The sequence below is a fragment of the Vulpes lagopus genome, chromosome 12 (genome assembly GCF_018345385.1).
Source record: "Vulpes lagopus strain Blue_001 chromosome 12, ASM1834538v1, whole genome shotgun sequence".
Lineage (NCBI taxonomy): Eukaryota > Metazoa > Chordata > Mammalia > Carnivora > Canidae > Vulpes > Vulpes lagopus.
In genome coordinates this window covers 9,286,941-9,313,624 of record NC_054835.1, presented here as the reverse complement: position 1 = coordinate 9,313,624, position 26,684 = coordinate 9,286,941, and the positions used below count along the sequence as shown (strand labels likewise).

The 26,684-nt window shown below is 46.7% G+C and overlaps 1 protein-coding gene across 10 annotated transcripts in view; it reads left to right on the top strand.

Annotated features, from left to right (window-relative positions):
- The window catches only part of SETX (senataxin), an 82,221-nt gene extending 68,581 nt beyond the window's left edge, over positions 1 to 13,640 (top strand). For 7 of the 10 annotated variants that reach the window (XM_041724777.1, XM_041724779.1, XM_041724780.1 and 4 more), the window contains 4 exons: positions 1,417 to 1,581; positions 5,630 to 5,728; positions 6,808 to 6,895; positions 10,693 to 13,640. In XM_041724777.1, the coding sequence (XP_041580711.1) occupies positions 1,417 to 1,581; positions 5,630 to 5,728; positions 6,808 to 6,895; positions 10,693 to 11,439 (1,099 nt within the window). In that variant the 3' untranslated portion in view covers positions 11,440 to 13,640. Of the gene's footprint in view, positions 1 to 1,416; positions 1,582 to 5,629; positions 5,729 to 6,807; positions 6,896 to 10,692 lie in introns of those variants that run through there. The other 3 variants (XM_041724781.1, XM_041724784.1, XM_041724782.1) reach the window with 3 other exon arrangements.
- Positions 13,641 to 26,684: the final 13,044 nt, after the last annotated feature.

Here is a 26,684-nt window from a genome sequence, read left to right as displayed (position 1 = left end):
GCTAGTGCACATTCTTCTGTACCTAGGCTACTAGCTTTTCCTTTTTTTTATTGCAAATTACTAATCTCTTTCTCTGTACAATTCGGCCTTTTAGTTCTTCTTAACTGTATAACGGGAATTGTAATCCCTAGCATGGTAAGCACTTGAGTAAGTACATGCTAAGATCACAGCTGTGAGTAAGACAGACATGGCCCCAGTGCATGGCTTTTGTGATCTAAGAGGCGAGACAGACATACCTGGGTAATCATCAAGCTACCACCAAGATAATTACTTATTCCTGGGGTAATAAGCTGGGGTAAGCGGTGTGAGGCTCAGTATAGATCCATTTGAATTAAGGTGGGAGACAGAGGGGGCAGTACCTGATGTGTGGGATTGTGATTAAGGTAACACATGCAGGTGGTCTGTGAGGGACGGAAAGGAGTTGTGACCGCTAATAGAAACTGCAGAGGAGTCCGGGCTTCTCGGGAGAAAACAAAGGAGTAACAGTTTGGAGGCAGCATTTGTTAACATAGGTCCTCACATGGAGCACAGGGAGATACAGATGTCACCTCTTTGCTGAGAGTGCTGTAGGGCAGGTGGCATCCTCAGTTAAGAATTAGGTATTAGGTGAGCTACCCAGGTGGGAGGAGAGGACATTAGGGATACAGAACGATGCCATAGAGCATCGTGGGGGTCACAGAGGAGCATTGACATGAGAGGTGACTAAAGAAGGTAAATTAGACTTCAGGGATGGAAGAGATAGTCGGCTAGGGGGCTTTTTTGTGGAGTGAGTCACAAGTTAAGATTGTATTTGAGGCTGTTAAAGTTGCCTCAGGTGCGGTGCATGTTGCTCTTAAAGCAGCAGGGAAGGGAGGGGGAGGTGCATGTAGTTTGGGAGATGAGCTGGGAGTGCAGGAGGTGGCCAGTGGGGAGGCCAGTAAGGATGCAACCCCGCTGTGAGATTCCACGCTGTTCACCTCTAGGGGCTGCAGCACAATCTGTGTGGACAGCACTCCTTTGGCCGCACAGCACAGCTGGTGCTGGGGATGAAGGACAACGATACAGCTAAAGCACTTTTCTCAGTGTGTGGAAGATAGTTCTTAGTGTTAGCTCTTTATTATTCATATCTTTGTTATCATAAATACCTTCTTTCTGTTGCTAACCCTGTTACAACAGGGATCAGTGAGTAAACTTCAGTTGATTTCAGAGCCTTTTGTTTCTTACAACTCCCTGTTTCACTGAGTGGTTATAGGTCTTCAAGTTTAGGATATTAATGGTTCATTGTAACAGCCTCTTTGAGCACAGATGACTGAATAAAGGTGAAACCTCCCTGCCTGCTCTTGCTGTAACGGAAACAAAGTAGCACAGAAGCTAGCAGTTGGGCTGCTACTAGTTTTGATGTGTTTGTTTGTTTGTTTGTTTTTTCATCTTATTTAGCTCATATGTAAATGTTCAAGAAATAAAACTGGTAATGGAAATAATTAAACTTATTAAAGACAAAAGAAGGGATGTTACTTTCCGGAACATTGGCATAATAACCCATTACAAGGCTCAGAAGACGATGATTCAGAAGGATTTGGACAAAGAGTTTGATAGAAAAGGGTGAGGCATCTATATTTTTACAGATATTTCCAGTATTTCTGTTGAATTAAAAAAGAAGAAAGAGGGGATAAAAGGAAATCTAACTCTAGGAAATGGTCTTAGTCGGTGGTAGTATAGCAGGAGGAGACTCAAGGCTCTGGTCATGCTGGGTAGGGAACGCTCACACTCCCAGCCCCACAGACCAGCCTTGGACAGAGTACCTCCTGCTGGTCGCAGTGTCCTCACCACCGCTATTGGTCATGGAGCCGACTGAGAAACCCTCCAGGCCTTTTCCTTCAGTGCCAGGGCTGGTTAATCTGAATTCTCATCTAGTAAGATTTGCGAAGTAACACTTTCACTTAGAATAAAGTGTTTAATCCTTTCCGTGCCTTTATGTACAGGGGAAGATGATGTTTTTTGACTCCTCAACAATAAAATTAAAGATTAATTATTGGAAATCCATTAACTCAAAAATTTCTTAACCTAGGAACATACAAAGCTACCAAAATTGGCTCTAGAAAAATAGAAAATTTGAACAAGGCCTGTAAAAAAATACAGAGATGGGAGTTAGTAATCAAACACTTCCCAGCAAAGGAAAACCCAGGACCAGCCTTCACTGGTGAATTCTACCAAACATTAAGATAAGAATTAACACTAATCCTTCTCAGACTCTTCCAAAAAATAGAAGAGGAGGGAAGACTTTCTAACTCCTTTCATGGGCCAATATTACTGTACCAGAGCCACAGAAACACATCACAAGAAGAGAAAAACTACAGGCCCGTATTATGATTATGGATGTAAAAATCCTCAACAGAATAATGGGAACTGAATTCAGCAGCATATTAAAAGGATTATATACCAAGACCTTAGTGGGATTATCTGGAATGCAAGGTTGGTTCAGCATACAAAAATCAATGTGACGCACCATATTAATAGAATAAAGGGAGAAAACCCACATGATCGTCTGAGTAGATATAAAAAGAGCATTGGACTAAATCCGACACCCTTTCTTGATAAAAACACTCAACAGACTAGGAATAGAAAGGAACTTCCTCAACCTAATAAAAGGGATCTATGAAAAACCCACAGCTAACATCATACTTGATGGTGAGACGGAGTGCTGCCCCCCTCCCAGGATCAGGAAGGACACCTGCTCCCACCACTTCTGTGCAGCACTGTATCAGAGGTTCTAAGCAGAATAATTGAGCAAGAAAAAGAAATTAAAGGCATCCATATTGTAAAGAAGTAAAACTCCATATTATAAAAGAAATAAAACCATCCTTTTTCATAGTTAGCAAGTTAGCAGGACCTTAGAGATAGAAAACCCTAAAGAATCCACATAAACTATTCTAATGAGTTCAGCCAACTTGTAGGATGCAAGATGAGTAATACAAAAATTAGTTGCATTTGTACAATAACGACGAGCAATCTGAAAAGGAAATCTAATTCTGTATATAATGGAATCAAAAAGAACAAAATAGGAAAAAAATAGTGAAGAAGTATAAAACTTAAACATTAAAAAGTACGAAACATTGTTGAAGGAAGTTAAAGAATACCAAGGTAAATGGAAAGACAGTCTTATGTCTGTGGATCAGAAGACTTCATGCTGTTGAGGGGGCAGTACTCCCCCAGAGTGATCTACAGATTCAGTGTTGTCTCTGTCACAGTCCAGCTGCCTCTTTTATAGAAATGGACAGTCTTGACTTAAAATTCACATGGAAATGCAAGATACCCCAAATATCTTGAAAAAATATTGTTAGAGGGTTTGCCCTTTCCTATTCCCAAACTTACCGCAAAGCTGGTTATCAGAACTGATATTGTCCTAAGGATAGACCTGTAGACCAGTAGAATAGAATTGGGATTTCAGAAATAAACCTATTCATTTATGGCCAGTTGATTTTCAACAAGGGTGCCAAGGCCATTCAATCAGGAAATAATAGGCTTTTTATAAATGGTGCTGAGCCAACTAGATCTCCACATGCAAGAGAATTTTTTTTTTTTTTGATAGTACGCTAGTGGGGGTGTGAGAGGGGCGGGCCAAGAGAGAGGGAGAATCTTGAGCAGGCTCTGTGCCCAGTGCTGAGCATGGAGCTCTTATCTCACCACCGTGACATCATGACCTGAGCCTAAATCAAGAGTCAGACACTTAACTGACTGAGCCACCCAGGCACTGTGAGAATGAATTTTGATTCTTGTTTCACACCATATAGAGTATAATGAACTCAAAAGTATATCAGAACACTGAATTTAAGAGTTAAAATTACAAAACTCGAAACAAAGGTATACATCTGTGTGACCTCATTAGACCATAATTTTTCAGCGTAACACCCAAGCACAGGTTACCAAGGAAAAAATAGGTAAATTAGGCTTCCTAAAAATTAGAAATTTGTGTATGTCCAAGTACACCATCAAAAAAGGGTGAAGACAGCCTCCAGAATGGGAAACTATATGTCTAGTTCGTAACTTATCATGGTTTGACTTAGAATTTTTCATCTTTACGATGGTGTGAAAATAGTACACCTTTAGGAGAAGCTATACTTCAAATTTTGAATCTGGCTCTTTTCCCACGCTGGTGATACAGCACGAGCCTCTCTTGCGATGCTGGTCCATCAGCAGCTGCAGTTCCCCGTCAGCCCCTCAGTCACCAGGGTAAACGACCAGAATGACAACCATTCTGTACCTCTTCCAGTGTAGTAAATAAATTCTATGAAGTGGCCATCGCTTTATTATAAGGGGTTTTGTATTAGATGATTCTGCCCGACCGTAGGCTGATAGAAGTGTTCAGAGCCTGTTGGGAAGTAGGCCAGGCTAAACTACAGTGTTTATCAGTGGGTTAAGTGTAGTAAATTACATTTTTGACTTAGGATATTTTTAACTTCTGATGGGTTATTGGGATATAACCCCATCCCAAGTCAGGGAAAATCTGTACCTGCAAATCATGTATCTGATGAGTCATCTGGATCATATAAAGAACTCAACTCAATAATAAAAAGTATCATTTCTTAAAAGGTTATAAACAAAACGGTCAAGTACATGAAAAGACATTCCACATCATTTGTCATTAGGGAGAGGCAAATGAAAACCACAGTAGGGTCTCATTTCACCCACCTAAATGACTAGTAAGGCATTAACAATAACAAGTTTGGGCAAGGATGTTGGGAAGTTGGAACCCTAACGGACTCCTGGTGAGAATGTAAAATGGCAGATCACTATGGAGAACAGTTTGGCAGTTCCTCAAAAAGTGAAACATAGGGGCTGAGTGGCTCTGTCGGTTACTTGTCCTCTTGATTTCAGCTTGGGTGGTGATCTCAGGGTTGTGGGATCAAGCCCCAAGTTGGGTTCCATGCTGGACATGGAGCCTTTATGAGAGTCTCTTCCTCTGCCTCTCCTACCATTCATGTGCAGGAGCTCACGCGGGCACTCTCTTTTTCTCTCTCTCTCTCAAAAAAAGTGAAGCATAGAATTCCCATACAACCCAGCAGTTTCGCTCCTAGATTCATACTTTCAAGAACTGAAAAAAATGTTAGCACGAAAGCATGTAGTAAACATTCATGGCAACATTGTCCTTAATGGACAAAAGGGGGAAACAACCCAGATGTCCGTCAGTTGTAAATGGATAAATAAGTCATGGGGAATCTGTACAAATACTCAGTCCTAGAGGGGATGCAGTGCTATTACACGCTATGGCAGGGATGGACCGTGAACATGTTCTAGGTGAAAGAAGCCAAGCAGGAAAGGCCTACATGTTATGATTCCATTTATATGAAATTTCCAGACAGAAAGTAGATTGATGCGTGGTTGCCCGGCCTGGAGAGAGGGAAGAATCGAGATTAACTGCTAATAGGCACAAGTGAAGGAAATGTTGAAGTACATAGTGGTGATGGTTATACAACATAGTGAATATATGAAAAACCATGGAATGCTGTATTTGAAAGTGGTGAATTTTGTTACATGAATTGTATGTTGATAAAAGATACCATGAAAAACTGAAAAGTGCTACTATATAAATCTGCATATTTAATAATTATCTTAACTTATTCCAATAAGCATATTTGTCTTTTGTAAATAGGCCAGCAGAAGTAGATACCGTGGATGGGTTCCAGGGCCGGCAGAAGGATTGTGTTATTGTTACATGTGTCAGAGCAAATGCCATGCAGGGCTCAATTGGGTGAGTGTCATTATTGGCTTTTTACTTGTCTGTAATCTCGAGTCAGATCTGTTTTGATCACTGTTGGAAAATACCACGATTTGTTATATTTTCCTTTATAAAAACTTGGATAACACCATGAGAGTCTCCTTTTTCATTTGTGAAGTTGATGCCCTGTCAGATCTGTTTCTCTGGGACCTGGTATGTAACCTGCATCCAGGGACAGTCTGTTCTTTTACTTCCTGAGTGACCTGACCCCTGGCTCAGGGGCAGTTTGCAGGGGCCTGTTCTCTCCATGATCTGTCACAGAGTGGCTTTTCGTCTTCTCTGTGTTTTTGTGCTTTGGCTAAGTTTGTAAACCTTAATAACTACTGTCAGTTTACTCACTAATGATGCCAAGAACACTATAATGAATGGCAGAAATGCCCCCTGAGTCTTGGAACCCTGAGACTCTTGCGCGAGCTGTCTTTTACTGCTGCTGAGCAGCAGGTAAAATTTACAGGTTTTAAGTATGTTTACTTGCTCTTAAAGAAAATAGTTCTGTGGGTTACCTCTGCCCTGTTTGGAGCAAGTCTGCATAGACCAGTGGAGGCGTGGGATCTCTGGAGCGTCCTGTGGATTGGAAAAGTTACTTTTTCCATACAGCAGTTCTGTTATTTCTGAGCTCTCCTCAGATCTCTTGGTGCATTTTTCTGTTTCTGCTCCGGCTCCACAACCTTTTTCTGATCCTCAAATATATTTCAATTAAGAGTAACTGATCTAGGAACATATTTTTAGGATGTTTGTAAAGTTTAAGAATGACAGTGTTAAAATTCCCAGCATCTCATCCAAGTCAGAATAGGAAATTGACGGACAGGTGCATCACTTTGAAGGAAAGCTCCAGGCCTTTTGTTTGCTGTTTTTAATGGGAATTGCTTTTTTGTGCTGGGAACTCTGTTGGAAAGAGGGAGACAACGATGTACCGTTAAAGAAGGAGAAGGAGCCAAGGAAAGCTGTCTGAAGTAGTGTCTGGGTCTCACCTGCACTTAATATATTAAGTCATTCTGCAGAAAGGAACTTTTTTTTTTTTTTTTTTTTTTTTTTGCTTTTTTTTTGCTTAGATTTCTGGCAAGTTTGCAGAGACTGAATGTCACCATCACACGAGCCAAGTACAGTCTCTTCATCCTCGGACATTTAAGGACCCTGATGGTAGGTGCATTCTCGGGATCAGAGTACTCCAAAGTTTGCCCATTGTTACTGATGCTGGGTTTATGTTTTTATTTTCCATCAAAATGGAATTGATTACAGGATTACAAAATCATGAACTTTGTTCCCCTTGGTTGTCCTGTCTCTCAGCAGCGCCTGCCTGGGAGCTTTTACACATGTAAACTTGTAACCCTTTTCCCATCAAAGGCCAAGTATCCACAACAGGTTCTCAAGATGACTTTTTTTTTTTTTTTATGTCTCCATCATAGAATTATTGAGATAAATAAACCATGCATGTAAAGTGCTAGACCAATTGTTTGCTCTTAGCACTCAGCTATGTGGCCCAGCTTAATGCCAGTAGAGGGAGTTTGCAAGAGGAAGCTTGGATCTTCTTTTCTGTTTGGGCACTTAAAGCAGTACTGTTTGCTCTGTGTCAGTTGGCAGGAGGGAAGCCGTGTCAGAGCTCCTCTAGCATAGATGGCAAGTTTCCATCAGTAAGAGAGAGTGTGGCCTCATTCACTGGCATCACAGCTCTTAAAGCAGATGTTTGCTGCTTGCCTCATTAGAGGTCAGGACCCTGAATTCTTCTAATTTCTGTATTTCACAAAACCATTGGTTATCTTAGGACAGGAAGCTAGCACATGAGATTTTTTCACTACTTTTTCCCTTATTTCCTGGTTAGTACCACCAGAGGGCATTCAAATACAGTCTTTCTCATTGAGTTCTTACCCACATTTGTGGTCTTTAAAGCTGCATACCACCTTTTTTTTTTTTTTAAGATTTTATTTTATTTACTCATGAGAGATACAGAGTGAGAGAGAGAGGCAGAGACACAGGCAGAGGAAGAAGCAGGCTCCATGCAGGGACCCTGATGTGGGACTCCATCCCAGGTCTCCAGGATCACGCCGTGGGCTGCAGGCGGCGCTAAACCGCTGCGCCACCGGCGCTGCCCCCATACCACCTATTTTTAAGTTGATACTGAAAATTTATTATTGTAAGTTGAAGTATTGCTAAAGATTTTGTTTTGAATGTATTATAAATACTGGTGTAAAATAAAACTAAAATTATTACAGATAAATCATTTACCTCAATCTTAAATCCAGTGGGACAGATAGCAATATGAGTCATTTTGTTCTTTGAAATTAAATTTCCATTTGTACTTGCTTGGGATAAAATTCAGGAAGATACATATTTAAAAGCCTTCTTGTTATCTCACTATATTACGTTTCTCTACCACAAAAATTTATATACAAATTGAAAGTTAAAAAAATATATATTTTTATAAGTATCTGGGGAAGCTTTGTGAACAGTACACAGAACTCCTCTGCTTTTTCTACAGCTTCCTATGAACCTATACTTACCTCAAAAGAATAGACTTTTTATAGAATTGTTTTTCCTGGGATCATAAGGATCTAAGTGTTAAAAAATGATTTCTTATCAACTGGTTAATCTATTAGAATTATTATTTTTACACAGTTGAGTTTTGGTAATGTTTTAACCTGAAAGGTAAAATTTTAGAGCTGCATGTCTCCTAGTGACACCCTGATTGAAGGAGCCTTCATAGGCACCCCTCTCTTGACTGCCCCATCTCTTTGGCTCTTCTGCATGTGCCTGGAGTGGTCAGCATTGGGGTGGACGAGCTGGGACCATGAAGGATGGAGTGGGGCGGGAGAGTCCCAGGAGCATGCAGGGAGCTGGGGTGTGTCTTCACAGGAGCCACTGGTGCAGAAGGACACAGAAGAAATAGAAAAGGAAAGCTTTCAATTTACTACCTGGTCTTTCCAACTGACTTCTGTGGTCCTTGGAGCTTTCTTCCCTATTTATTTATTTTTTAAAAATAGTACGGTTTCCCTTATGGAAGTAGAATCAACAGGGAAAGCACTTGGTTTGCTTTGAGAAATCAAGAGGAGTTGCCCCTTCTCAAAACTTTTTTGTGATCCTAGGATCAGATTAAATACCAAGTTGAGGTGTTGTCAACTTGGCAAAAAATAGGGCCCTCTGCTTTATGTCCTATCTATGTTTCAGACTCATGGTGAGGATCTCTAGAAGAGTGCTCCAAAGTGAGGAAGGGCTTCGAGCCCTGGGGCCTGCCCAGTGCACGCTGGTCCCATACTCGTGAGTGTGTACAAGACTTCCTTTAGCCCTCACAGAATCTCAGCTCGTCAGATTCTAGAAGCCATTATGATAAGAATCATGATTTTCATGGACTACTATTAAACTGTGACACTTTATCTTCACTTAGAGTTTTTGTTTGTTTGTTTGTTTGGTTTTTTTGTTTTTTGTTTTTTTTAGAGTTTTTGTATTAAAAGAATTCTTTTAGATTTGTTTCGACAAGACAGACTTTTATCCTCTCATCCTTGTTCATTCATAAAAGAGAAAATACAAAATGAATAGGCTGAGATCTTTCTGAAGGGATGTCACTTCCCGAGTCTTGCACTACAGGATCAGTTCCCAGGTCACAATCACGTGTGGGCTTGTTCCTAGACAGACTGTCCCCCCTGTGTGGTCAGGAGGGTTGGCGACTCCACACTTCCTAAGGGTGCCTTGCCATGGTCTTTAGGATTCTCTTCCAACTCCTGGTCTCCATTCTCCCAAGTGTTAGCACTCGTACTTTCTTTTTCTTCTTCTTTTTTTTTTAAAGATTTATTTGTTTATTTATATAGAGAGAGCGAGAGAGAAGCAGGCTCCATGCAGGAAGCCTGACATGGGACTCGATCCCGGATCTCCAGGATCACACCCCGGGCTGCAGGCAGCGCTAAACCGCTGCGCCACTGGGGCTGCCCGCACTCATACTTTCTTATCAGAAGGTATCAGTGGATAAGTTTTCATGCAAGAGCTGGGACTCCTTTTCTTTTCTTTTCTTTCTTTTCTTTTTTATTTGTGATTTTACTTATTTATTCATGAGAATACACAGAGAGGAGAGAGAGAGGCAGAGACACAGGCAGAGGGAGAAGCAGGTTCCACACAGGGAGCCCGACGTGGGACTCGATCCTGGGACTCCAGGATCACGCCCCGGGCTGAAGGTGGTGCTAAACCGCTGAGCCACCCGGGCTGCCCTCATTCTTTCTTTAAATGGTTTATTGATTAAAAGTCAGGGAGTTGTGGTTGCCTAGCCATGAATTCTTCAGGATTAGGTCCTTGGAAACTACTACCTGGCCAGGAGGTGACCCAAACTAAGAAATGATAAAATGTGAAAACAACGGGTATTTTAGCATCAGTTAAATAAGACATGCCCATTTTACAGATTAGGAAACCGGCTCAGAGAGGACGAGTTGACCAAGGACATGCAGCAAATATACTTGATTAAAAAATCTTTTTTAAAAGATTTCATTTATTCATGAGAGACCCAGAGAGAGGCAGAGATATAAGCAGAGGGAGAAGCAGGCTCACCATGTGGAACCAGATGGTGGGCCTTGATCCCAGGACCCCGGGATCACAACCTGAGCCGAAGGTAGACGCTCAAACACTGAGTTACCCAGGCGTCCCAGTAGTTGAAATTTAAATAGCTGCTTGTGTCTGCTGGCAGCCCCTACAGTCTGCAGAACTGCTGGTTGGTTACCACATGGCATGGGTCATAAAGTAAAATGGTGCAAGTTTTTTCTTAAAGGTGATGACCAGTGCTCTTTCCTGCTAACATGGCTTCATCGCTCTGTATTTGGACTTATTTTTCCTTTAATGGATTCTTGAGAATCTGTTCATGAAGTATATTTCTTGTTACTCAGGAATGAAAACAAACTTCATGCTTCCCAAGCATGTGAGTGTCTTTGGTGTGTAATTATTTCTCTTTTCTCTATTTCAAGGAAAATCAGCACTGGAATCATCTGATTCAGGATGCACAGAAGCGGGGCGCCATCATCAAGACCTGTGACAAGAACTATAGGCACGATGCGGCGAAGATTCTGAAGCTGAAGCCTGTGCTGCAGAGAAGTCTGACTCACCCTCCTGCCATAGCCCCGGAGGCATCCAGACCCCAGGGTGGCTTGCTCAGCGGCAAGCTAGACAGTGAGTTTGCCAAGACCTCTTTCACGTCTTCCCTGTATCACACGGCATCTGACTCCAAGGAATCTGCTGGGACTGTCACTACAAAGGACCCCGAAAGGCCTCCCATTCAGGACCGACTGCGGGACCCACGACTGCTTCGGAGGTTGGGCATGGACCCCGAGGCCAGAGGGACGTGCCTGCGGGATCCGCAGCCCCTGAGCCCCCAGCATCTTGGAGCAACACCTCCCTCAGGAGAGCCAGGCTTCCCCATGAGTCACCAGGACCCAGGGGGTGTGCCCCAGGCCACCACCCGAGGAGCCACGCCAAACAACCACAGACCTCACGTGCAAGGCGAGCCTCCAGCGGCGGGCACAGATGTTCCCACAAGTAAGAGGAAAGGTGACTGGGAAGCAGGGCTGAGCCACAGAAGAGAGAGCAGGGCCTTCAGTGAAGGGGACCAGGAGAGCTGGAGCCCCGACAGCAAGCACTCGAGGAAGAACCTGGACTGGGACAGGAGAGGGCTGGAGAAGGATGACAGTGGCTCTAAGAAAAGAAAGCTTTTATAGTACAGCCTGGTGACACGGGCTGCAGCCACAGCAGCGTGAAGACTTAGGTGACCAGTGATCGGGACTGTTCACATAAGATTATTTTGTTTTCCTTAAAGGAGTTGGTGTGCTGTTGGAAAAATGGAAAATGTATCCTAACACCTGTGCCTCTTGGTCATCTTCCATAGTTTCTGTCAGTTGTAAAAGCTTCGGAGGGCCTCCGTGTGTTGTAATGTCCATAAAGTGGGAGACTTGAGATGTTGGTCTCTTGTCCTTCTAAGATAAGGACTCAGACTGGAGTGGATGTTGTAAAAGTTGAAATGTATATTTGTATAGCAAATAACAAAATTGTTTTAAAATTTAACCTAGTAGACCACTTTTCTTTCCCCTGCTTAAAATGTTAAATCATTTTCAACAGAACAAACTGTATATTTTAAAAAAAAAAAAAAAAAAGAGGAGGAGGAGGGCAGGGCAGGCCCTTTCAGACACTGTCAGGGCAGGACAGACCTCTTCAGAAGCCCAGGTCATCTGGAAGCAGCGGAGTTAATGCTGGTAGGTCAGGTGGCTCTGGTTCTTTTTAAGAAAACAAGTGGAGTCTCCTGGGGGAAACTTTGGGAAGCAGAGTCATGTTAGGTAAAGTTCTGCTGTTGTTGGAAATTTGCAGCTGAGTTTCCTTGGCACAAGATGTTTCATTTCTCTGATAAGTCCATCCACCTATTTCAGAAGCACAGTTTTCTAGCTAAAATTCTTAGAATTTTAGAATTCAGAAATTCTTAGAATTTCTGGCTAAAATTCTTACTCTCCTTGGAATAGACAAATACAAAATGAAAGAATAATTCTTGACACACCACTCAGATGCCCCCAGCATATAGTGAGTTGTCCTGTAACTGGTGGGTTATGGGTCCCGTGGTTCCCGGGTGCTGGGTCAGCCCTCGAAGAACTCAATGCTTGTGTGCACAAGCTTGCTGCTTGCCTGAAGAATCCAGTCCATTCTGTGGGGAGCCTGGGGAACTTCATGTTAGACCTCTCCCCAGGGGACTCCACTCACCGACCCGGCAGCTTGGGATCCGGGAGGGTAGGCCAGATAGAATACTGGAGGCAGGGGAGAAACACCTTTTTAAAAGAGAAAGGTGAAGGGAAGGGCAGATACTTGAAGTTGGGACCCCAGAAGAAGAGAGTTGACAGGTTTCCTGTGATCCTTGGAGACTGTTAACTGATGAAAAGACACCACTGTTGTAGGGTCACCTGGTTAGAGTGGGTTGTGCTCTGGAACAGGGTGCCATGGTGAGTTGATGTTGGAGTACCTGCACAAGGGGAGGCTCTCTCATTGCAAAGTCCAGTTTTCCAAACAGACACAAGAATATATGGTAGCGATATTTGCCACTTGTCAGAACTAGTGGTTGGTGGAGAATGCCATGCAGCCCATTAGCTAATTTGAGGAGGGAAACAGACCCCTGAAGGTTAGTGCACACCATTCAAAATTTTGCCACCTGTTCTTTAAGCAAAGAGGGCTTTGTGTCAGAAATTCTACTCAAGCCGATTGTTAAAAGCATTAAAACAATGTTTGCCAAAAGTTCAAACATTCTGCTTCTTCATTACCCACATCTTCCCCCCGCCACTGGGGTCCAGACGTCTGTTGACGTGGAGCGGACGCTCTTGGCCCTCAGGGAGTACCTGCTCCCTGTTTGTAGAGTGCTGGTCCTTGGCTACACAGTGTAAGAAAGTGCAGGACGAGCCGCACCCTGTCCAGGTCCAGGGCTCTGTAAGCTTCCTGCTTGTGCCTTTGGCAAGAAATGTCACTGTAACATTGAGTTGACCTCCTACTACTCTCTTGGCAAAGTGCTTGATTGAGCAGATTCTTGGTAGCAATTTAAAAGGTCTACAACTCTTTCGGCTGAGAAAGGAGGCATGACAGCCACAGTTGGGGTCAGGAAGGTTCCCCCTCTGCTGGTGCAGCCTGGGAAGAAAGAAAGGTTCCCAGCCTGCAGACTTTGTTGCCACACCTGGGCCACATTCCTTCCCCCTTCCTGTTGAGTGTGATCCCTCTTCTCACCGCACCGTGTCCATGGGCTGGCTCCCCACTCTCCCTGCCTGAGCAGGGGAGCATCTGCAGCCTGTGTCCTAGCAGCCTCTTCCCTGCAAACACATCCTACCTGACACTGCATTTGAAACCGTTTGTTATTCCAGTTGGTAAAAAATTAAATAAATGTTGGCATAAAACATTTCCTATGTGTAACAGGGCCTTTCTTGATGTGGCTGTCATAGCTGTGTTGTTGATTGGTAGTTAATCTTCTCACAGAGTGAAGAATACAGCTGTTTGCTTCGTCTTAGCCACGGTGTTACAAGGAAGTATCCTGTCTTCAGTTTCTGTTCTTTTCGACCTGAATATATTCTGCTTAAAAACTTGTTTTGCTTCTCTGTGTATAATTTTCCTTGGATTTATATGCATGGTTCTGTTTTCATATATTTCCAGGAGCAAATTTGATAAGTACATGTGAATAACCTCCTGTAAATGGATTTTATAACAAAAATGTACTATTTTCTAAAAGTAGTTGTGTAGATAATTCTTTGCTGCAGCTTTGACTCTACGTTCTCAGTTCACGGCTGGGATTTGGTAAACAGTAGCCCTCTTTAAAACCTCTTTAAAAACCTCCACTTAAGAGAAACTGGTGAAATTAAAAGTGGCCACTGGAAAACTGGCCTGAGTTAGGTGGGGTTCAGGGGCAGTATGCTCCTGGTGCACTCAGCCTGCTGTTGGTGTGGTGTGTCCTCTACAAAAAGCTGGAGGCCCGGATTGGCTTTATTCAAGTCTCTTCTCCGGTGCCCCCTCCTGGCTCCCTGTGAAACCTGCTCCATGATGTCACAAGGTGTGTCACAACAGCTGTGGTGGCCAGTCCTGTGTGGAGACTTGGCCCTGACCCAGAAGCGTGCTCACCTTTAGGCAGAGGCTGGGGAGGGTGATGTCCACAAGTGGGCCACGCTTCTTACGAGCAGTAGCTCCAGAGTGTGGCGTGGGACTACCGTGCTCCTGTGGGATGGCACCTGCTCATTCCAGAGTCACGCACACAGGTCCCCGAGAGGGCCAAATGATGGATGGGGGGAAAGGGGGGCATCCTAAATTAGCCAAATGATCTGGTGAGAAACCAGGGTCCTGATGGCCATTTTGTCTGCAGAATTCATTACTGCAGCATCTGTAGTGGTGATTTTTAAAGTCCCTCCTGCTCAGCTCACCCACGCAGTCCCCACCACCTCCCAGGTTTCGCCATTCATTGAGGAATAAATAATTCAGGGAGGAAACTAAAATTTTGCTTCAGCTAACATAGAATTTACGTGTTGTGCAGAGCCACAGCAGCACTTTCTGTGCACAAGGGACCCCTCCATCACCCTTAAGGGACCTGAGTTATTGTCGCCCAGTCCTACTGTTATGGAGGCATTGGCCACATCAAGTGGCATACACGGTGTCCACAGACAGATGGGGTGTCTGGAGTCCCGCAAGGCAGTCCCCGTGTGCCTTGCTGCCCAGCACTCCAGCTCGGCTGAGTTGGCTGACGCGATGGCCTTTGTATTTCAGACACATTCCTGCAAGAAGTATTAATGTGCAGTTTTCAACCTGGGGACGCACTTCCGAGTCTCCTGGGGAGCTTTTGAAAAATTCTCCTGGGCTCTACCCGAGAATTTCTGATGTCATGGGTTTAGAGCCCAGCGCTTGCTGCCTTTTTTTTTTCTTTCTTTCTTTCTTTTTTATAAACTATCTTAAACTCACTCTCAGATAATTCCATTGAGCAGCCAGCCTTGAGGCCTGGCACCTAGGGCTCGGGAAGAGAGAGGAGTAGCCCGAAGGCCCATGGGGGTCGTGTCTGCTTCCTCAATGCATCATCTCCCCCAGGAGCCCTGGAGAGGGTATCTGGACATCTTCGCTTGCGTGTTCAGGAGGTCCCCAAGGACAGCAGGAGGCGGGGAGAACTGGAAACCTCTCCGGTGACTCCTGGTGCCATCAGAAGGGAGGAGATCCACAGCGAGTCCATGTGGCCAAAGAGTCCTCAAAAAGGCGACCAGCCTGTGCTCGCCCCCCAGGGAGCCCTTGTGATTGTGTAAGCAAGGAAGGCTGAATCAAGACCATACACAGGGGGTCCTCGAGGCCCGTGTCCCCGCCGCACGTGATCCTGGAGCCTTCCCTCTAAGCACTGATGTCCAGACCACCTTGTTGCTGGAGGTTTTCCAGTTCAAGCTCCTATGGGTGGAATGAGTTGCCCGGGGCGAGAGAGCCAGAAACCAGCACAGCTCTAGTTCTGGTGACCAGCACTTGTTTACAAGCCCAACAGAAGGTGCCAGCAGGACCAAATGCCAGCCCAGGCCTGTGTACACACAACAGGCCTCGGAGAGACTTGGTGTTAGCTGCGGGGAAGCAGGTCCACCTTAGCTCTGTCCTGGCCGCCAGCTTCCTACAGCTAGCAGCCTCCGTGGGCTTTGCTTTCTTTCCCAAAGTGGAGATTGGCGTTTGAGTTCTTTTTTCTGATTCTTTTCATAAGTAAGTTCCAAAATTCTAGGCCCTGATCCATGAGGTTCTGGGGAGAAAGGCCAAGAGGGTGATGGATTTCTGTCCTAGCCCATTTGGGCTGCCATAACAAGTTACCAGAGATCAGATGCCTTATAAACCACATTTATTTCTCAGCTGCAGAGGCTGGGAGTCCAAGATCACGGCACCAGCGGACAGTGTCTGGTGATGGCCTTGGCCTTGCTGTGTCCTCAGGAGGCGCAAGGGAGCACTGGGTATTATGCTATGTGTTGGCAAATTGAACTCCAATTAAAAAAAAAAAAGGAAGCTCTCCAGGGACTCTTTTGCCTCTTTTGTAAGGGCACTAATGCCACTCGTGAGCTCCTACTGTGTGACCTAATCACCTGCCAAAGGCACCACCTCCTGATCCCATCACCTTGGGGGGCAGAGTGGGGGAGGAGGAGACACGAACATTCCTTCCGTGGCCGTTTGTACGTTTGTACGTCGTCAGTTTGAGCAGGCTGAATTCCCTGCAGGTTTGCTTTAGGAGGGACTGCCGGGGGACACCGTGTGAGCTCTGAGGCCAGGAAAGCAGCAGCCCTACCATCACAGGCTCTGAAGGCTGGGACAGGCCAGAGGCCCTGTCAGAACTCGTGCCTCTTGTCACCACTGGCTCATTGGCATGGGGCCTGCAACTGTCGTTGAGCTTGTCCACTACCTGGGCCAGGTGGCTGTTTGGCCCCAGCTTCTCTTGGGGGACGCCATGTCTCCAAAATAGTGGGCAGACTGACGCAGGCTCCAGTGCACCTCGCAGATTGCAGCTTGCCTTTCCTTTCCCACTTCACATACGCCTTCCTTCCCCGACTGCCCGCCTGTAGACTTTAAGCTCCAGCAGGAGGCATGAGGACAACCATCTCACCGGAATGGTTCCACCAGCTCCTAACTGCATAAGGCCAAGTCCAGGAGATAATACCTGACGTTGATTCTTTACAGTGGTTCTGCTTAACTGAACTCTCAGTCACTAGAACCCTCTGGTCCCTCCCAGTAGCAGAGTGGGTAGTCCCCTCTGGTACTGAGACGCAGCTGGATATTGTGGAAACGTGTGACTGCAGAGGTACGAGCCTCTCTCTCTCTCTCTCTCTCTCTCTCTCTCTCTCAGACCTCCTGCTGTGGGGGAAGCCAGCTGCCTTGCTGTGAGAACACTGAAGAATCTCCATGGGAGAGGTCCTTGTGCAGAGGAACCGCCTTGCGCCAACAGCCAGCAGCATCAACATGGGCAGTGAGGGTGCCATCTTGGAAGTGGACCCTCCAGCCCCAGTCAGGCCTTCAGATGGTACAGCCCTAGCTGACACCCCAACTGCCGCCTCAAGAAAGTCCCTGAAGCAGAAGCACCAAGCTAAGCTGCATTAGAATTTCTGACCCACAGAATGCCATGAAGAATGCCATGAAGAATGAGATAGAAAGAAGAATGAGATAGTGTTCTGCTGCGTACCTGGGGAGGAGAGAAGGCTGACAGACAGATGACAGGTAGAGTAGAAGTTGGCATTGCAGACAAAGGCGGGAAGCCCCAGTGAAAGAAGAGCATGGTTGGGTCTGAGAACCCAGCGGCAGGAGCCAGCAGTGAGGCGGGGGGTGGGACTGGCTAAGGAAGGCCAGCTCCTGCAGGTTCTTTTTTGGCTGGTGAGCAGCCAGGTGTTACCCAAAGGGCAATAGGGAGGCCTTGAAGGTTTTAAAGCAACTCAAATGCCTTGATTGGAACCCTCATATCTGGCACTCTCCTCCCAGGTCTCATGGGGCATAGGGACTGGTCCTGCAGCACCAGCCACATTACAACTGCCTGGTGTGCCATTATAACTAACAGCAGTGGAGTGGCGAATGATGGTACCTCTCTGGGGCACAGTGACAGACCCCCAATATAGTTTTCAATTATTTTTATTGACCTGGAAAAGGTTCACAATATTGTGGTAAGGTGTGGTCATATTTTTGGTGTGTGCATGTGTGTGTGTGTGTGTGTGTGTGTGTGTGTGTATACATACAACACACAGATTTTTGTCATAAAAAAAAAATCCTAGGGGCGCCTGGGTGGCTCAATGGGTTAAGCATCGACCTTTAGCTCAGGTAATGATCTTGGGGTCCTGGGATTGAGCCCCAAGCTGGGCTCCCTGCTCAGTGTGGGGAATCTGCTTCTCCCCTGCCCCCCTCCCCCTGCTCATGCTCACTCATTCTCTCTCTCAAATACATAAATAAAATCTTTTAAAAAAATACCTAAAAGAACATTTGCCAACATGTTTAACAAGGGTTAGATAGTTGGGTCTTTAAAAATAGTTTTTATTTCTTAGAGCATTTAGGTTCACAAGAGGAGAGGAAGGTACAGAGATTCTCCAAAGACCCTCCTCCCTACACTCATCCACAGCCTCCCCAACTGCCAACACCCCTCTCCCGGGTGTAGACATTTGTTGCAGTCCATGAGCCTACACTGACTAGGTTGGTATCACCAAAAGTCCATGATTTGCCACAATAGCCAAACTGTGGACGGAGCCTCGGTGTCCATCGAAAGATGAATGGATAAAGAAGATGTGGTTTATGTATACAATGGAATATTACTCAGCCATTAGAAACGACAAATACCCACCATTTGCTTCAACGTGGATGGAACTGGAGGGTATTATGCTGAGTGAAATGAGTCAATCGGAGAAGGACAAACAGTGTATGTTCCCATTCATTTGGGGAATATGAATAATAGTGAAAGGGAATATAAAGGAAGGGAAAAGAAATGTTGGGAAATATCAGGAAGGGAGACAGAACATAAAGACTCCTAACTCGGGGAAACGAACTAGGGGTGGTGGAAGGGGAGGAGGGTGGGTGTTGGAGGGGAATGGGTGACGGGCACTGAGGTGGACACTTGTCGGGATGAGCACTGGGTGTTTTTCTGTATGTTGGTAAATTGAACACCAATAAAAATTAATTAAAAAAAAAAAAGTCCATGATTTACATTAGGGCCCACTCACTGATTTCCATGGTTCTGGATGGGCCCGTGATGACACCCATAGGACATTCCAGCAGCAAGCTCCAGGATAGTTCCAAAGCCTGAGAAATCCTCCATGCCCTGACTATTCCAGGGAGTAAATGCAAGTTTATTTTGTATACCTTTTTTTTTCATTTTTCCCTTTGTTGTCCAGTGAGCATGAATTATTTTTGTAATAAAAATAATTGTATTTTAAAGGAAACACCAGTTCCTTTGGTCATTCTCTTTTACAAATAGTGTTGCCCTGGCGCCTAAAGAAAGGCTGTGTTAGCAAATCTTCCTCCTGCCTGATGATCCGCTTGCCCGCGGTGGGCTCCTGGGCTGTAGCCGCCTTGTGCAGGTGCTCATCATCCCCCCGGCTCCTGGGCTCCCCCGCGGCCTCAGCCACCAGGCCCCCTGGCCTTCCCTCTCAGGACCTCCAGTTCTAGGGGTGCAGCAGGGGCTCACAGGATGAATGGCTGGGTGGGGGGCAGCTGCGTGGCAGGGGACACGAGCCTCCGTTGCCGCCCAGGGTCCACATCAGCTGGATGCTACACCAGGGATGCCGGTGGTCCCCAGTGCCAGGTGTGCAGGCCAAGTGTGCCAGTGCTGGAACTCACCACCAGCAGGGCGGCGCTGTCGGCCTGCCCCCAGCTCCCTGGGCACATGGAGGGGACCTGCCTGGGGATCTGCACCCCTGCTCAGTTCCAGGTGGGCCATGGTGACAGCAAACAGCGCTGCCACCCTGCAGCCTCCACGTACAAAGAGCAAGAGGCAAAGAGCAAGGCAGAGCTGAAAGGAGCTGGCAGGTAGGGGAGCAGATTTTCCTTTGGATACACCCCCCGTGCAGTTGTGCGCCACGATAAATGTAATTTGTTCTGCAGTCTTGGTCGAAAGGTGTGAATTTTGTCCATCTTATTGGCTGCTCTCAAAGTTGGTTAGACCTGGAGCCCCTGATGGCCTCTGCCAGTGTCCCCACAAGTCCCAGGGGAGGAGGGGCAGAGGGAGACAAAAGAAAGGCATCTAGCGCCATTGCTGCTGGCACTGGATGCATTGCTTCATCAGGGAAGATGCGCCAACATGCGCAAAAAAAAAAAAAATCTATAAACTTCAGGCGCTGACTTCTTTAAACGGCACAAACGTGCGCCACCAGGGGGGCTTCTGGCCCCACTCTGGCTCTAGTCGGGACTCTGGGCAAATTGATGCAATAGTTTTGTATGTTTTAGCCTTTTTACGGAGGATGTGATACTAACTACATCTCTCCTGTGATTTGAATTTGCAGCTCAACACTGTATTTTAAGGGATCCCTGGGTGGTGCAGCGGTTTGGCGCCTGCCTTTGGCCCAGGGCGCAGTCCTGGAGACCCGGGATCGAATCCCACGTCAGGCTCCTGGTGCATGGAGCCTGCTTCTCCCTCTGCCTGTGTCTCTGCCTCTCTCTCTCTCTCTCCCTGTGACTATCATAAATAAATAAAAATTAAAAAAAAAAAAAAACACTGTATTTTAAGAACAACCCGTGGTGAGGCATATAGCTCTGATTTAGTGGTTCTCAAGTGAGGGGGGCAGTTGTTGGCAGTTGTTGCAATTTGGGGGTGGGTGCTACTAGCATCGATCACAAGCCAGGGGTGCTGCATAACATGGCATGGTGCACAAGGACGGCCCCCCGCTGCACAACGATCCGGTCCCAAACGCCAGCAATGCTGCAGCTGCAGGACCCTCTCCCAGTCATCCCCTGCCACTTCTGGATGCTACCCCAGCACAGGATGCCCCCGCATCTAGCCTCTTGGGGAGAGGCATCTGGATTGTTCCTGTATATCACTCACTGTCCTATACTTCAGGGATCACTCTTGTATGGATACTCTTGATCCTCATGTGGGGTTTTCTCTAGAATGTATACCTAGGAGTGGAGTCACCAGGCAGAGGCACATTATACAAGATCATATATTTATCATATATTTATATATCATATATTTATTTCCCCACCAGCAGCCCATGTGAAATCTTATCGCCTCACGTCCTCACGAACACAAGGTGTTACCAGACTTTTCAAAAAGCTTCTTGGCCAATCTGATGAGGGTAAAATTTGTATTTCCCAGATTCCCACTGGGTTGATCTTCTCTTAGGTTTGTTGACAATTTGGGTTCCCTCCTCCAGGATTTGCTGGCTCTCATCCTTCACTCATCGTTGCTTTGAGCTGTCTTCATTCCTGTTTTTTTTTTTAAGAAATTCTTAATATATTTTTAACATTAATCCTTTATGTCTTTCATGCATTTCCAAGATCTTGTCTCAGTCATGGCTTGTGCATTTTTTTCCCGGGGGCTTTAATCTGGGAAGAGAAGATTTTTATTGTAACGGGGTTGAATTTATCCATCTTCTAAAGGTTTCATTTTTTTTTAATTTTTTTTAAATTTTTTATTTATGATAGTCACAGAGAGAGAGAGAGAGAGGCAGAGACACAGGCAGAGGGAGAAGCAGGCTCCATGCAGGGAGCCCGACGTGGGATTCGATCCCGGGTCTCCAGGATCGTGCCCTGGGCCAAAGGCAGGCGCTAGACTGCTGCGCCACCCAGGGATCCCTTTTTTTTTTTTTTTTAATTCTTTTATTTTTTATTTATTTATTTTTTTTAATTTTTATTTATTTACGATAGTCACACAGAGAGAGAAGGAGAGGCAGAGACACAGGCAGAGGGAGAAGCAGGCTCCATGCAGGGAGCCCGACGTGGGATTCGATCCCGGGTCTCCAGGATCGCGCCCTGGGCCAAAGGCAGGCACTAGACTGCTGCGCCACCCAGGGATCCCTTTTTTTTTTTTTTAATTCTTTTATTTTTTATTTATTTATTTATTTTAATTTTTATTTATTTACGATAGTCACACAGAGAGAGAAGGAGAGGCAGAGACATAGGCAGAGGGAGAAGCAGGCTCCATGCACCGGGAGCCCGATGTGGGATTCGATCCCGGTCTCCAGGATCACGCCCTGGGCCAAAGGCAGGCGCTAGACTGCTGCGCCACCCAGGGATCCCCTAAAGGTTTCAAAGCATTACTTTGCCTTTAACCTCTTGAATTTATTTTTATGTATGACAAGAGGAAAGGATCCAATTGTATAGTCCCTGCTTCTCATAAATAACAGCCAAATAACGCTATTATTAATGAGTTTATCTTAAATCTCTTACTGTTTTCATCCGACTTTTTGTTTTGAAATTTTTTAATGTAAAGTTAAAATAGTGCAGTGAAGAGACCTAAATTTATAAAGACCTAAAGTACCTGGATTCACCAGTTCTCAACACCTCACCATGTTACATTGTCTTTCTTGCTCTATTCATCCCTTTATGCTTTTGGTTCTCACTGAACAGTTTCAAAGTATATTGTGATATCATGATCCCTCACTCCTAAATACCAGAGAACACACCAGAGAACATATTTCCAAGGAATAAAACATAATAGTAATACTGTTATTGAAAACTGACAGAATTATCTAGTTTGTGTTCAAATTTCAACAATTATCCTAAAATGTCCTTCATTACTGTATTTTTTTAAGATATTAATTCTGGGTCCAATCAAGGATTACATATTGCATTTAGTTGCCCTCTCTTCTACCTCCTGTGTGTAAAATATTCCAGTTCTTTAAAAATTGTATTTTGTGTCAGCCTGCCATGATCCGCACTTTTTTATTTTAAGATTTTTATTTATTTGAGAGAGGGATCCCCGGGTGGCGCAGCGGTTTGGCGCCTGCCTTTGGCCCAGGGCGCGATCCTGGAGACCTAGGATTGAATCCCACGTCGGGCTCCCGGTGCATGGAGCCTGCTTCTCTCTCTGCCTCTCTCTGTGACTATCATTAAAAAAAAAAAAAAAGAAAAGAAAAAAAATAATTTATTTGAGAGAGAGAGAGAGAGAGAGAACAAGCAGTAGGGAGCGGCAGAGGGAGAGGGAGAAGCAGACTCCCCGCTGAGCAGGGAGCCCAATGTGGGAGTCGATCCCGGGACCCCAGGATCATAACCTGAGCCAGAGGCAGACGCTTCACCAACTGAGCCACCCAGGCGCCCCAATATAGACGTTTTTGAAAAATAAAGGCCAGGAATCTTATAGAATGCCCCATAATCTGGATTTGTCAGATTGTTTCCTTGTGATTAGAGTCAGGTTAACTATTTCTGGCAAGAGTGGAGGTGGTGGGGTGTCCCTTCTGCGGCATCAGACCGGGAGGCACCAAAGCGTTCCTTTGCCTCATTGTTGGTGATGCTGAGTTTGGTCATTTGGGAAAGGTGGTGCCGACAGCTCCGTTGTTTGTAGTTAACCCACAGTTTGGGGGTTGAAATGCTGCTCACGAACTTTCCAGCCGCTGCCCTTAGCGTCCACAGATGACTCTGCCCAAATCGGCTGTTGCACTGGTGGCTGCGAAATGGTGATTTTCCACTGGCCGACTCCTCAGTGTGTCATCCTACAATTCTATGAAGAAGAGTTCCTCACTGCTTGCCCCCTTCACTCCTGTTTCTGAATATCACCGTGGCCTCAGGATTTCCTTTTCTTTGAAAACAAAACTGTGGGGCACCCGGGTGGCTCTGCAGTTGACCTGTCTTCAGCTCAGGGCGTGATCCTGGAGACCTGGGATCAAGTCTCACATCGGGCTCCCTGCAGAGAACCTGCTTCTCCCTCTACCTGTGTCTCTGCCTCTATCTCTGTTTCTCTGATGAATAAATAAATAAAATATTTAAAAAAAGCTGTGAAACTCCATCTCTGTCACTATCCTTGTTACACCCCAGTGATTCCCGTGGATGCAGCCTCTCCTCTGAGGACCGCCTTACCTTGTGATACAAGAGGTTCCAGGCTCACCCCAGACTTTCTTGGTCCTGCGGTGAAATCAGGATGCGAGAGTCTCCCCATCTTTATCTCCAGATCCCTTCCTGCCCTTGCCTGCCCGGTTGGCCCCCACATTCCACTGTTTTAGGGACCAGACACTGGAGCCCCTGAGTGGGAGCTTCCTCTATGTGCCCGGTGCCTTGGCCTTGGACATGGCAGTGATGAGGATGGGTGCTCTCTGTGCCCGGGGTAGGGGCAGGGGCAGAGGCAGGGGCAGGAGCTGGGGTCAGGGCAGGGACAGGGGCTGGGGCAGGGGCTGGGGCCAGGGTGTCCACCTGCCTCCATGGGCCCTGGGGCCTGACACCGGAGGTACTCAACTATATGTTGAGGGTGGGAGGAGAGCTGAGTGACACACCTCTCCTGGCTGGGTTCCCAGGGCCACTTGCTTGGACAGCCACGGAAGTGTCCCCTGGCCAGAAGTCATTGGGAGCCCTGCTGCTGCAGGTACTTCCACCTGGTCTTCTGGACTTGGGCCACTCTTGTAAGACGGCGCTGTCTTCTGTGCCACCAGGAACACAGTTACAGAGACTCCGGGGGCCTGGCCAGGTCCTGTCAGGTAGGAGGAGCCCATGGGGTCTGGCAGAGAGTTGCTCTTATAACAAGTAGCTGGAGCCTTCTTGCCCCCAGAGTATGGGTTCTGGGTGAGGAAGAATGTACTAGGTGGAAGCAAAGAATGAAAGGATGTGCTTTTACACTTCTTTTTCATTGCAAAAGACCCCCGTCGATATTCAGAACATATTGCTAAATTGTATAAAGCAGGGTACAAAGAAGGGTGTGTATAAGATGAGACCATTATTGCCTTAAAAAATAAAACAAAATAGAGAGAAAGGTGGCAGAGTGCAGCTCCGTGTTAAAAGCTTGGTTCTGTGCCAGAGAGACTGGATTTGGATCCCAGACCTTGCTTCTTCCTGGCTGTGTGACTCTGGGAGGCTTGCCCACCCTCTCTGTAGCTGGATAGTCATTGTTTCTTTGTGCCCTTCCTCTGGCTGGGGAAGAGAGGCCATCTCCCTTGGTGGAGGGCGAAATCCTGGACACTAGGCTGTGTGCACCTGCTGAGGACCCAGCAGGAGTCTGGCTTGGGGCGAGGGTCCCTCTGGCCACCGTGGGCTGGAAACTGTCGTCCTGGCTTTGTACATCTAGCTCCCCTGACATGTGCCTTCAAATAATCTTTTCTGCTTAAGTCACCCAGAGTTGGGTTTTGTGCTGTGCCTAAGCTCTCTAACCAGGACGTTTCCTGAAGCTCAGTGTTGTCAGCTGTAAAGTGGCTCTACTGATAGAGCCATGGCCCAGCTTTATTGCTGGGATTCTCAAAATAAGGATGTCGAGCCTGACCCCAGTGCTTACTACTGGGCTTGACAAATGCTGGCCAAAACTGTGTGGGTTTGCTTTATGGAAAAGTACTAGAAATGTATATCAGAAAATATTAACTGTTATTAGCTCCAAATGGAGGATTGTGGGTGATTTTAATTTTTGGAATTATTATTATTTCGCTTTTTTATATTTTCTAACTTCCCTACAGTATGATTTGTGTTTTAGAAAGGAAAGAGAAATAAGTAGAGCTTCCCTTCCCTGGGCCTTTGCCCTTAACTCTTCTGGCCTGAGATGTACTGGGACGTGCGGGGGTCCCTCTGGGACTGGGGGAGACGGGTCCAGCCACAAGTGCAGGGCCCAGGGCAGGGGTGCAGGCATAGGGTGAGCCCCCTCTGAGCCCTGCCCACCGAGGCTGGCCTGGCGATGCTGAAGGCTTTTCCCCAGACGCCCGTAAGTGCCTCATAACTGTGACGTATGGCAGGGGAGGCAGGAAATGCTAACACAACAGTTCTGCTTATTTAGAGGGGGCGGGTGGGGGCAGGGGTGAGGTGAGGCTGCCACAGAGGAGCTGGTGGGGAGACGTTGCCCCTGACAGCAGAGCTATTCGGATGAAGCCCAGCTCCCCAGGGCTCCTTGCTCTGCCTTCTCTAGAGCCCGCCGCAGTAGGGGCTGCGTGGGGCCCAGGGATGGAGGGCAAAACAGGCAGGAGCGGGAGCAGTGAGGGACCCCTCCCACCCAGGGCAGATGCCCTCCTGCCTGCTGTGGCCCTGGGTTAAATGCTGGGCTCTGGACTCAGCTCCTCCCCCCGGGCTTAGAAGTGTGATTTCAGGCCAGTTCCTTCTCCCCTTGCCTCCCTCGTTGGACCTCCCCTTCCCCTTCTGTGAAATGGGTATGACAGTCCCTTCTGCCTAGGGCAGTGGTTCTCAACTGGGGGGTGGCAATTTTTGCCCCCAACTCCCGGTGCCTGGAGGCACTTTTAGTTTTTGCACAGAGGAGGAGGTGCTACTGGCATCTAGTGGCTGGAGGCCAAGGCCCGGGATGCTGACAGCCTCCTGCCGAGCCCCTGGGTAGCCAGCCCTAATGTCAAAGGCACGGAGGTTGAGAAACCTGTCCTAGGATGAAGACGAGCATTTCCTGTACCCTGTGCCCAAGGATGCCGGCTGCTATCCAAGCCTTGGATACCTTGGCCTCTCAGAAGCAGGTGTCAAAACCCGATCTCCGGGCCAGGATGCGCTGTTTAAGGGAGGCTGGGCTATGGCTTCCGGGCCGGCTAACCTTGTTTTCTCCTTCTCCCTGATGCCTGGAAAATGTCAGAGTTTTCCAAATGGTCGCTGGCAACTCTTCCTCCACCCTCTGGCCAAGGTCAGGGACTGGGGCCACTGCTCTCATTTATGATGCTCTCCACCTCCCTGCCTCTGCTGGGAGCAGTCCCAGGGGGGCTGACACAGTGCTGGTCTGGCTGAGTGCTGCCCACAGAGGCCCCTTCCTCCTAGATCCCCGGGACTCTTCCAGGCACACACCCAGGGCGACACAAAGGGAAGAGTGTGTTTGCGTGTGTGCAAGTGCAGTAGAGGTGTTGGTGCCCAGCCCAGAACCTCTTTATGGGAG